The sequence below is a fragment of the Conger conger genome, chromosome 8, assembly GCF_963514075.1.
Source record: "Conger conger chromosome 8, fConCon1.1, whole genome shotgun sequence".
NCBI lineage: Eukaryota > Metazoa > Chordata > Actinopteri > Anguilliformes > Congridae > Conger > Conger conger.
This window is the reverse complement of record NC_083767.1, coordinates 52,050,130-52,063,224: the sequence shown is the minus strand read 5'-3', so window position 1 is coordinate 52,063,224 and position 13,095 is coordinate 52,050,130. Positions and strand designations below refer to the sequence as shown.

Sequence of the window (13,095 nt, the reverse complement as noted above, 5' to 3'; positions counted from 1 at the left end):
AACCCACCAGAACCTAATCTGCTGCCTGTCAGGCAGATCTATAGTTTAATTACTTTCCTCAGTGGGCAAGACAAAGGAGAAGTCAAGCATGGAGGCGCTGCCGCAGAGGGTGTGCAGAACGTAAGCCTAATCTCTGGAGCGCTGGCAGCCCGCTGACACCTCGCACGGCGAGGGAACGCTATCTCATCACGGATCTGTCCGTTCTGCGGGCGCGTTCGCCGGAGAAGATCTTGTCTCCGCTACTCTTTTGAGCGCTGAATGAGCTGCCATCACGCCCCCGGAGCCATTTTGAGCAGCGGCCGCAGGAAGTGAAAAGATAATGAAAAACCGCAAAGTGCGCAAAACTTTGCTTTTCCGCACATTCATGCGCCAATTGATTTTTTCACAGGTACTGTCAAATTAAATACATACAAAAATTGTATAGCATGCAGTCAATTTTGTATCAAAAGACATATAAGACTTTTATTTTCTTAGCAGACATGATGCCTTTCAAAACCATTCACATAAACTCTAAAGCATGAGCATATGTGCTTTTGTACAAAACTGGAACGTATGGCCATCATGACGTCTATACCGAAACCGTATTATTAATACGGAATTGCTTTCATATGCAGGAATTTAATGTTCCTGCTCCACCAACAAAAAAGAAAAACTTGTAACAAGTCTCAAGTGGAGGCAAATGAGGTGTCAGGTCTGAGTCATCATATGTCAGGGATGACATGTGATCATTTGCTCTTTGATTGGATGTAAAATGCATGAACGGATTATAGAATGGCATTATTGAGATGGACACAGACATGACTTTTTGAGCTATTTGTGACTGAGAAAGTATTCATCTGGAAGCAGTTTGAGGACTGGGCTCTTTGAAGCTGCCCTCTACAATAAAGAGCTTTTGTGACGGAGGCCACAAACATCTGGATGTCGCCCCCATTGTGTGTCCTTTGTTATAGAGTCTGTAGGAAGTCTGTAGGAAGGGCACATTATACTGCCGAAACACTGGCAGAAATGACAACAAGAAGTATGTGTTTCAGCACAGGGAAGGCTTGGAGGCAAATGGCTGCTATCAAGCTCTAGACTCACATGTAAAACCTGTGGTAAAAAAGTAGTGGTTACCTCTTCACATGCGGAGCAATTCAGAACTCAGCAGAAACCACACACACAGGCATATACGCATACATGCATGCATGCACACACATGCACCCACCCCCACACACACACACACACACACACACACACACACACACACGCACAGTGGGTTGGCCCTTTGTGGCCACATTCAATTGTCTCTGCTCCTTTGGACTACTCTGCTTATATCAGTGTCTCCAATACCGCTGTATGACCCAGGAGAAAGGCAGACTCAGCATGGTCCTCGCACAACTCACCAATGAGAAGAGAAGCTGTCAGCAGCTTTGGGTCGTAGGGACTCTTTCCACGGCCATTTTCAAAGTGTGAGGTCTCAAGCCTGAAGATACTGTCCTGGAGACATTCAGAGGTGAGCAGTGTCATTAGCCTTTTCTAAGACTGTATTAGTAATTCATACTGTGAATGCCTGCATCTCTACCACTTGCCTGAGGTAGTTAACAGGGTTAAACAGACTTTTCCCATGATAATTGTTTGAAAATAACGCTCTAATGGAATGGAAGTTTGCAGGCAGCAATTTATCTGTGAGAATCACTGACATTTTGTGGAAGAAAATGGCAATTCCATTTACAAATGATAAATTAAAAGACCTCTCCACCATGAAACTTTTTCATGATACATTTTCTACTTCATTTGGTGAAGAAGGGGCAATCAGGAAATCGTTTAGTGGAAGACAACGGTCATACTTGACTGGCGAAGTGTAATTTGTGATATTAAAGAAATATCACTGGAGCGCTCCAAGGAGGATAGATTCAACCTCTCTCCCATTATGCCAAGACCGTTCACCAGGCCGCTTTCAATTATCTCCATGCCATCCTAATGATAAGGCCATTTAGGAGCAAGCATGATGTAAATGAAAGTTGACCTAAGTCTATTCAAATGGCCGAGTCGGTCATACTGAAGATTTCAGAATCAGTCATTACTTTTGTACAGCAGAGGAAATAACAGGGTAGAACAAGGGAAATAAGGCACCAGACATTTTGTGATAGCATAACACAGGTGAGATAACACAGGGGTGGATAAAATATGATGTTTGCAATGAAAGCAACCCCTTCATAAAAAAAACCCCTTCGTAAAAGCCACATCAAAAGGACAGCATACTGTACATGTCTATCTTTAATGGACAAACCGAGGACATCAGTGCTTTCAAGGGACTTCAAAACAGAAAACTGAAGACCACCAGGGAAATTTCACAACCACTCAAAAACAAAAAAAATACTCAAACTGAGAAGGAGTGCAGACAATGCAATGACTTACACTGCCTAACTATACAAAACAGTGTGTGATTTACTCATACAATAATAATTAAATAACAATTTAAAAATGAATGGGTTGGAATACATTTCAAAGTGTCTAGATTCCAAGGCAAAATTACACAAGAGCATGCAGTAGAAGCCACGTTGTTGAGAAGAATGAAATTGTGTGTTTGGTAGAGTAGTGATTATTAACCACACCTGTGTAATTGGTTGATGAGGGCATATAAAACATGACCATGGTGTGAAGAGAAACCACATTTAACTTAAGTAAATACAGTTTAATACAATTCAACTGGGAAAGTCACACCACTTACAAATGTGTCTGCTGCAACACATTGTGTACACGAGCCAATTTGTACAGCCCAATTTGTATATTTGTCCAGCTCTTTAAAAATAAAGCCCCAAGGTTTTATGTACGTATATCCGATTTCTTGTGAATTGTGATTTATAATCACTGACATCTTACCTCTGGTCGTTTTCCCACCTCCAGATAGGCACAGATCGGGTGAAAGGCTCCAGTTCCACAGGCATACAAGTGGGTTTGATTAAATGTCTGAAGCACCTTGAGGAAATTGGAGCATTCTTTCTGTAAGGAGAGGAGAAGTCACAAAATTCAACTGGGTTCTCACTGCCAAACCTATTTCCTCTCATAAATATCACATCAAAGACCTTGGGGTGTGCTTTGGAGATTTATAAGTATTTTACCAGACTGTTGTCATTCAACATGCCTTACTTCTGGTACGACTGATTCAAATCTTGAATTAAGAGTTCAATCAGCATTTGTCTTAAACTAAAAAAAAAAAGTTTAATTGCATGTGAAAAGAAGTAATGATATTTTACCCATTTTGTTGAACCACTGATCACTTTACCGTAACACTGACACTGAAAGTTATGTAGACATGTTCAATGAATTATGAGGTGTACTACTAACAAGCATAATTTTCATTTACACCTACTGCACTGCCACCTGCAACAGGCTACAATAAGTTGAATTGCAGTCAGCCCACAATTCATTGCAGTACATTCTGTTTCTTTACCAAAGCCATTTTAATATCGAAAGGTCATATGTGTATTTTCAAAGCTGCATGTAGGTGATAACTGACAACTGTGCTTGTTTTATCATCTGCACATTGGTCTGCGCCCTCTCTGCTGTTTATGTTTCAGATGCTGAGGGAGATGATTGGCCAGCATTTCCTCCATAATAAACAGCCATAGGAGCGTCTGACGTGGGGCCCCACCCACAGATTAGAACACACATTGCCATGTGCGGCCTCATTGGCTAAGGCTGAGGGAGACAGCCCTTTCCTGTATCGTTAAGAAAATAAAGATGCCCATCTGTATAAACAAGTGTTCCAGGATAACCGGGAGATTGTATCATCCTTGGCGCATGAAGACAGATACTCAGTCCCTATTAGGGACACCAGAGTGCTACGGAAGGGGTGTACATGCAGTGATATCGTTTCAATATCAGAAAATATTCTGCTGTTGGATAGAGGATAATATGCAGTAATATTGCTTTGTCAAAGTACATTGTAGTTTGCATTGCATTTTGGTTTTTATGTACTTGTAAGATGGCTTAATTGAGAGGAAACTAAGTTTTTTTATATCTATTTATTTCCAGATAGAATATATAATTGCTTTCTCATGCCTATCCCATAACTGCAACGTCATCTGTATATCTTTCCAGCTCTTACAGCCAACAACTTGTTTTTACTGAGCAATCTGTAATTATTGTGCTGGAGGACCGAATGACTTACATACAGATGGTTTGAGTAAGAGCACATAGGCTGAGGAGAACAACCTGCCGACAGATTCTCTCCCTCCCAGGGCAACTCTGTAGCTAATTATGCATTGACGTGTTCTGTGGGCAGTGCCACTGTACACTATATTGTTTGCATATTTAAATGCAACTCCCTGCAATTGTATAGTTGTTGCCCAAATCCATCATTCAAGTTGCAAAACAGTGGGATTGTACTGTATATAAGTGCAGATCATTAAGCTGGAATGGTGGCAAGCTTGTTATTGTTAATACGATTAGTGCCACAACATTGTTAAGCTACAGAAGCTTGTTTGTGATGGCTAGTATACAAAAAGCCATTGTTGTTTCTATAAACAATTTTTGTGGCTGAAGCTAGACATTTTTAATCATGTAAAACAAAATCAATTTAAATAAGATTTTCTGGCAGTTCATTTATTTGGTGAGTCGCTGTGGCATAAGTGACACAGTATAGAATGAGCTCATCTGTTGTTTCAAAATAAGGCCCCTCAGGGTGATTAAGCTGTCTCTACATCACGTTGGGGTCACATATAGGAAGCCTGGCGGGGCTCATTCTGAAACAATCGACTCGCTCGCTGTTCATTATCTCTTATGTATGTGTATGTGTGTTTGTGTGTGTGTGTGTGTGTGAGGATAGAATAAGGCTATGGAAGATATGTATAGCTATGCATGTGTTTAACAGACAAGGAAAAACAATGCCAATACATTTCAGACATGAAAAGGCAGAGAGAGGCTTACATGATTACACAAACATCTCATTATGTTTGCTATTTTAAAACAACAAATGTATTTCAAATGAGCTGTCAGTCAAATGTTTACCTCAGACCGATGGAACTTGGCAGGGAGGATTAACATTTTTACTCTCAGAATACTCATAATGCATAGCCAACTGTCTCCCAGCACATTTTCCCTGTCAACCCAACACGTACACATTTATTCAATTTATCGCCAATGGGCCGAGACAAGACATTGTTCCAGTTTGGAGACATCAAGCTTCACTCAGTCTTTCCTCTCATTACTGCCATGCTGACCTGACACAAGACAGCTTTGATGGGATCATCTCGCATTCATCTTCTGCACATTTGCAGAAGGAAAAATAACACGCAAAAGATTTTACAGCAGTTCAGACGAGCCCTATTTATAATAAAGTGCTAGACATTTTCCACATGGACTCAACACTCAGTAGCTATAATTCTCTTGCTTTTGGTGGGTGTTCTTGTGATTGAAGCACAGCTATCATCCCTCTGTATTATTTATGCAGTCGTCTCCCACATTTTGTGCCAATTCACTTGTCCCTCCACAGAAATATATCATAATGTTTGTCTTGGAGCCAGTGTTGTTTCAGAGCTGTTGGAAGACAAGTGCTATCTGCCAAACTAAACTCAAACATTTCTCAACTACTAAAAGCCTGTTCATTGCTGTGAACAGAGCACTCAAGGTATCTGACTTACACAAATGTGTCATTGAAAATAACAAAATACATTCAAACCACAAAAATCCAACTGATATACCATGTCTGAATGAACACATTTTACTCTTTTACTCTTGTACTTTATTAGGAACACTATACTAATGCGGGGTAAGGCCTCCCTTTGCTCTCAAAACAGCCTCAATTCTTCCTGGAATGGATTCCACAACATGAAAACATTCCTTTGAGATTCTGTTCCATGTTGACATTATTGCATCACACAATTTCTGCAGATTTGTCAGCTGCACAGTCGTGCTGCGAATATCCCTTTCTACCACATCCCAAAAGTGTTATATTGGATTCAGATCCGGTGCCGGGAAGGCTACTGAAGAACATTGAACTCATTGTCATGTTCATGAAACCAGTTTGAAATTACTTTTGCTTTGTGACATGGTGCATTATCATGCTGGAAGTAGACATTAGAAGATGGGTATATTGTGGCCATGAAGGGATGCACATGGTCAGCAACAATACTCAAATAGGCTTGCATTCAAGCAATGACTGATTCGTATTAACGGGCCAAAAGTGTGCCAAGAAAACATTACACCACCACCACCAGCCTGGACTGTGGATACAAGGCAGGTTTGGTCCATGGATTCATGTTGTTGGCACCAAATTCTGACCCTAACATCTGTATGCCTCAGCAGAAATTGAGATTCATCAGACCAGGCTACGTTTTTCCAGTTTTAAACTATCCAGTTTTGGTGAGCCTGTGCCCACTGCAGCCTCAGCTTTCTGTTCTTGACTGACATAAGTGTTACACATCCACTACAAGGTTTGATGTGTTGTGCATTCTGATATACCTTTCTGCTCACCACAATTGTACAGAGTGGTTATCTGAGTTACCATAGCTTTTCTGTCAGCTCTAACCAGTCTGGCCATTGTCTGTTGACCTCTCTCATCATCAACGCATTACCATCCACAGAACTGCCACTCACTGGATGTTTTTTGTTTTTCGCACCATTCTGAGTAAACTCTAGAGACTGTTGTGTGTGAAAATCCCAGCAGATCAGCAGTTACAGAAATACTCAAACCAACAATCAAATCACTGAGATCACATTTTATTCTGATGTTTGATGTGAACATTAATTGAAGCTCCTGACCCATATCTGCATGATTCTATGCATTGCACTGCAGCCACACAAATGGTTAATTACATAATCACACGAATATGTAGGTGTTCCTAATAAAGTGCTCAGTAAGCGTATACTGTTTCTATACTATTCTCTTTAAAAATAAAAACTTCAGACAAATTCAGTGGGCTAACAAAGATCCAATTTGGTAATAATTTTTTCAGCAACATATTTATAACTCCAAGCTATAGGAGTTTTATAGTAGGTAATGCAAAATATCTCTCTTTGAAACAGAGCCATACACAGTATGGATAGACATTGGCGGACACAGTGTAATTAGTTTTTTATAACCTGACTATTTTGTGAAGCATTCAAACTAAATTACAGCAATTATGTCTGATTACAGTATATTAAAGTACACAGGAAATTGTTTAACATTTATATAAAGAACAACTGCTCAATTATGGCATTTGACAAATATTTAACTTTTTCAAACATTTATGGTTTGAAAAAACAAAAAAACACTTAGGGCTGGAGCCACCGTTGGCCGGTTTTCTAAGTATGTAGCGCAATTCAGAATGTATTATAATGCACTTCAGCCAAAATTCTGTGAGGCTGTTAAATTAAGTGTCACACCGTATGCCTGATATGAGTATTGCATTACTTTCTACAGATGATTAGAAAGAAGTCATGAAGAATGTTTCATACCAAACCCTACGGGTCTCCACGGACAACTGCAGGCATTCTGTAGCTCCCCCATTCTGCTTAGTGAGCCATGTCATTTTGATACGGCACTGCATTGTAAGTGCAGTGTAAAACAGCACGTAGAGGCAAAGACCTCCATTATGCAATGAGGTATTTCTATGCTCTGCCTGGCATGCAGTATGCACAGTGGCAGACAGGAACTGAGCCCAAAACGTACAAGCCACGTATGGTGGCATGAAAGCATTTGCCCTTAGAGGCTGCTTTAAAAGTGATACTTGGTTTGTTATCTTAACCCAAATGCATTACTGTTTCAGCAAGTGAAATGACTATGGAGGCTTCATAATTTAAATAAAGAGAAAGGAATCCGGATATGTTGGCCTGGGGAGGGAAGCATGGAATCAATTCATATAATACCATACTGACTGAATTTGATTTGACTTTTTGCTCAGTGTCCAAGAATAAGAGAAATGGCAATGGACAAACAAGGTCACATCGTGCACATACAGTCGAACTCACCAAGATGTCTTTCCCAGCCCACTTGCATTCGTCTCGCCTTGACGGGGTTGCTGGCCATGCAATCTTGAACATGAAAAGAAAATAAGTCACACTTCCTTAATAATAGCCTTCTGTGAGGGGCAGTGTTTGTCTTTTTCTTTTTTGTTATTTTGTTGACATATCAAATACATTTATTACTGAAAGTGGACTGTAACAATAACCTCTCTAATTCAGTATGTACTGTATGCTCCAGTATGATACACAAACCTTGCAATCTACTGTAGTCACAAGACAAAACTATTAGACACAATTTCTTACATGCACAGTTCATGATTTATTTGTTTCTAAAATCTTAAATATTGTGATATTCACAATGCTTTTCAAGTATTAACATTATCCCCCTTTTCAATATTAATCCCAAATGAATATCGTGGCCCTGCCCATAGGCCCCTTGTGTCAGGGTTTCTGCCAGCACTGTTAACAATCAGATAAAAGGGCACACTAACCTGTTCCAGGTGGCGTAATGAAACATTATACAGTGCATAGCTCCTGGGCGAAAAGGAGGGAAATCAGTGTAATCGACCCCAGAGAAACGGACTTTGGGGCGAGAAAAATAGCTGAGATACGATCGAGGCAGAAATGAAACCAGATCGGAGTCTCGGATTATTTGACTTCCTGACCGTCTCCACTCCAGCCAGTCGTCTCAGAAACAGACACAGCAGTCAGACTGTACTGTGCCAGTGAGAGAGGGAGTCCTGCTGCTATAAGAGTGTGAGCCTCACATAGTTTCTGTCTCGAGTTCTAGTGAGTGGAAAACAGGGCATCTCTACACAGCCACATTTATGTGCTCATTGGACACCGGACACTGTTGGAAAGTTATAGGACATCCTTGTAGGGACCTCCGGTGAAAGCTCTAAGCCCAAAACCCCATCCCTGCTACCTCCTGCTTAGCACTGCCATTAAAACAGTAAGACCAATAGTGAGGTTCTAGTGCTAAGCCATGCTGCGAATATGGTAACTGATTCCCTGTCCTCTTTAACAACTGTTTTCAGATCTGCATGTGAGGCAGACCTGGGTCATATACGTAATCGTTTCGGATTCAAATACTTATTTAAAATACTTATTTGCTTTACTGAGCTTGTCTGGTTTTTTGGAACCTAATACATAAAAAAAAAAAATGCCTTTTTGTCCTCTTGGTTGGCTCAATTGCACGAGGCAAAATCAATTGAGCCCAGAAAGGTATTTGAATACAAAACAATGATATAATTGACCGGGATCTGGTGTGACGTTCAAAAGCCAGATTTGCACACAATAATATTTCTGTGGTTGTTGGCAGGGGTGGGAGTGGGAAGGATGTGGGGTATTTCAGAGCTGCAGCTCATGTTCTTGAGGGAAACAAAATGCAATTTGTCTTCACTTTGTTCCAGTTTACTCTCCATTATTCATCCAGGTGAAGGACGGGCCTCTCGCGTGCTTCGGACAGCTGAGATTTCCGTGACAGCTTCGCCTTTAAATATTCATGGGGTGCTTTTCTGTTGATTCGCAGTCCCTGGTCGCCCATATCAGGCCTGTCAGAGGTGCAGCTACTCGGCCACCGGAGATGACTTTTCATTGGTTATGTCCATCACTTTCCCTTTCTACTTGATTTCTTGACAAGCTATATTTTTCTGAGATGGACAGCTTGTCAGTTTGAGTTTTCCAGTATCCGGTCAAGTATCCTCTGAGTTCAGGACGCCAGGCACAATGGGTATGTGTAATAATGGGGGCATAGAATATTTCTTCCCATACAATGTTAGCTGACAAAGGCAAGAAATCCCACAATGTAGTTCAGATCACTTGTTCATGGCTTGAGTGGTTCAAGTGAACCTTACTGGCCTAAAATATGTCATGGTATTTTATGTATTCATTCACTTCATCATCCTCATCATCATAACAATCATAACATAACGTATTGTACCCCTCTGCTGATGCCATTTCTGGAACATAGAATACTTACATAAATCAGTTTCAGGTGCAGTGCCTAATTGTGAGCACTAAGACAAAAGTAGAGCCGTTTCGATCACTATGCTCTTAGCAAGAACTGTTCTGAAACAAAATAGTCATATTCAAAAGGTGGCGCTCCAGGTGTCAGCAGACTGGTAAGCCTGAGCAAACCCCATGCCATTGACTTTGGCTGTGCTCCTCCATCACCATCCCTCCCAAAGACAACTCCAACAGGACCTACCGTCAAATACTCCTTGATGTTGAGCAGATTAAAGGAGAAAATGTGGTCCTTGGCTCCCACCAGCAGTCTGCCCTTCTCCTCATCCAACAGGAAGGTGTGGTAGCTGGAGCTGTTAGCCAGGCCGTTAAAGGTAATTAGGTTGTTGGACTCCAGCATCTCTGAAAGGGAGAGGAGGACAGGGGGGCATGAGTTCAGAACATCGGGACTACAGGAAGGAGCAAAAAATAACTGACTCAGGATTATGGAAGCTCTGTTTTTCATTCAAGAAGCCTTTTCTCCCTCCCGCTGCCAATGACATTGCGGGCAGACATATGACCAGGCCATTCCCTCTCCCTGGCAGGTGTGTAGTGTGTGGAAGCGCGACCAGGGCTGAGGAAATTGCCAGCATCCGCAGCATAAACACAGAGTCCCTGGCAGAAGCCACAGCCGCAATGCCAGAGTGTGACCTGCCATTGTAAATTAGGGACTTTGGGCCGCAGCTCTGAAGTTTTGACGTGTGCGTGACTCACTGGGAAGCCAGCTCTGCCTCACGGACAGCTCATGTCCACCCAGTCCGCAGAGCAATTCAGAATGAGTGGAAGGAAATTCATTTCCGTGTGCTTTCAGGCACATATTTCATTGTTTAGCGTGAGCTCACATGCACGGGATGTTAAAAGTCAGCAGGGTGGCATTGCAAAGTACTTTGTCAAGAAATTCTGTGCATAAAAATACATTTTCAGATAACAATGAAGAGTCTTTAGTCTGCGCCACCCATTATTCACAATGATTTATGCTAAACACATCTTCATGTGTGGTGGACAGTGAAGGGGCTGTAGAAAAAATGCACGTTTTTGACCATTTGCCCTTAATAAACTAATCTGTTCCTAATCTAATTCCCTGGTCTGACGCAAGACTGTCTGCCATTTTGAAATTTCATACAACTGTCAAGCGTGTCGTAAAGCAGCTGAAATGAGATTACCGGATAGGAGCAGCATGACTCAGTATGTGCTGGACCATGTAATTAGTGCAATCATTCACACGCGGTTAGATATGCCCGATACCTCTTTTCTTCTGTCAGCCTCATGAAAATGAGACCGAAGAGGCCCCTGCTATATTTAATTTATGACTTCCCCAACAAAATGGATTGTGATTCACATGAAAGGAGGGCAGCCCAGGGCCCAGTGTGGGAGCACAGTCTCAGGTCAGGTTGTTGCATTCAGCTCAGATTTTGAGTGGTCTCTCTGAAATTTTAATCACTGTAGGGATTGACTCTGTGAATTTATGAGCATCTGTCTGGGTTACTCACAGCATTGAGATCTTAAGTAAAATGTAAGGTATTGTAATCTGATTATTACAGGGTTAAGTACAAACTCATTGCATATGTTAAGCATTATCAGCATTTCACTATTAATGACACAAATAAATGCATACAAATTACCATTAGTTGCCATCAGGTCACTACTTTTTATAAAATAGAGTCTTTATATATTATCATGAACTATATAATCTCATATAACAGTCGGTTTGAATTTGTGCTTGCAAGTTGGACAGCGCTAACGTGTTGAAAGTGTGAGAACTGAAATACACAATTTAATGCAAAACTCCGCACGGAGGTCTGGGCAGACAGGAAGGGTAGAACACAGCTATGTGGTTCAGTTGCCTTTGGCTTATACTGTACCTGCCAGAGTGTGCGATCCCAGCTGGCCGCGGCTCATGTTTGTTCACCCCCAGACCCTGAAGCTGTTTCAATACAGGGTTAGCTGGATGGGCACTGCAGCCAGAGCTGGCATGACTGAGGTGACCCTGAATGTGGCAGCCAACTGAAGTTCAGCGAATATAAACAGTGGATACTGACTTCTGTCCAAGTGTAGTGACCTTTCCAAAACAAATGAATGCAATGGCAACTGAACATTAATACAAAGTGGGCATTGTAGCAACACACACGCGTTTCCAAACGACCTGAACCGCAGCAGGACATGGAGATAATAAAAAGTTGTTTTAAAATGAGCAACAGGGTGGAATTCCTGCCATGTCCATCATTCAGGGTTTACAGGAAAACCACAGGAAACCCACAGGAAAACCAAAGATCTGAGCCGCAGAGGGTTATAGGGGTGAGGATGTGAGCACAAATTACTGCTAAAATCCCGCAAGTGACTCAGAATTGCCCCTCCCACACCCCACGCATACATCCGCCGTTAGTCAGGATGAACAGGAGCCAGGGCAGGCACGCCCTGAGTCTCCACACCTGCACCCATATTTTGGGAGAGAGAAAGAGAGAGAGGGTGGGTTCCGGGTTCCACAGGTTCCGCTCAGCAATTTCTGGTGGTGTTAAAAACGAGTATGTGCAAAACACTCATCAAGCCTCAACCTTTCCTCGTTTTTCCTTTGGTTTACACGTTACCAGATGTGGCTTTTACTGCAACGACAATGACACACTTATTCCTCCTGTTTACTCAGAACTGGTGGAAAGTGAATGAATGAATTCCAGCTTCACTGTGGAGTTTTGGGGAGTTTTAGGGGAGTTCAGCTCTGCCACAGGGATATGTTGTATTTATCATCGTGTCATATTTGTCATCAGCTGGATCCAAGATTTGTTGTTGGCGAAAAAATTTGGAGTACTGTAGGTGCTTGGGAGAGAGAAAATTTAGAGCCACATTACTGCACAAGGCTAAATAAACGTATCAAATTCTGTTCGCTGTAACTTAGCTGTAGCTTAAGTGAGAGAGTGCTACAATGGTTCAGAACATTTTATAAAGTATTTTAAAAATATTTTATAAAAGGTGATGGGAGTTCACACAGAATATTGGTGCAGAGTTAGCACTTAAAACAAGTGAATTATATTATTGTTTATAATAATGTAAACACATTAGGGCATTTCCATGGTCCATAAAACCCCACTATGAGCAATAGCAATAATAGCTGCAGCGATAGTCTGTTTTGAGAATGAGTAGGGATCTGTTTCCACTGAAAGACTATTC

General features: G+C 41.6%; 1 protein-coding gene across 1 annotated transcript in view; it reads right to left on the bottom strand.

The window, feature by feature from the left end:
• Nucleotides 1-13,095, bottom strand: part of sema3ab (sema domain, immunoglobulin domain (Ig), short basic domain, secreted, (semaphorin) 3Ab) — a 44,873-nt gene that overhangs the window by 18,946 nt on the left and 12,832 nt on the right. The window contains exons 3-6 of the mRNA XM_061250955.1: nt 10,139-10,296; nt 7,936-7,998; nt 2,863-2,982; nt 1,383-1,476 (exon numbers count right to left, since the gene is read on the bottom strand). Of these exons, the coding sequence (XP_061106939.1) occupies nt 1,383-1,476; nt 2,863-2,982; nt 7,936-7,998; nt 10,139-10,296 (435 nt within the window). The remainder of the gene's footprint in view (nt 1-1,382; nt 1,477-2,862; nt 2,983-7,935; nt 7,999-10,138; nt 10,297-13,095) is intronic.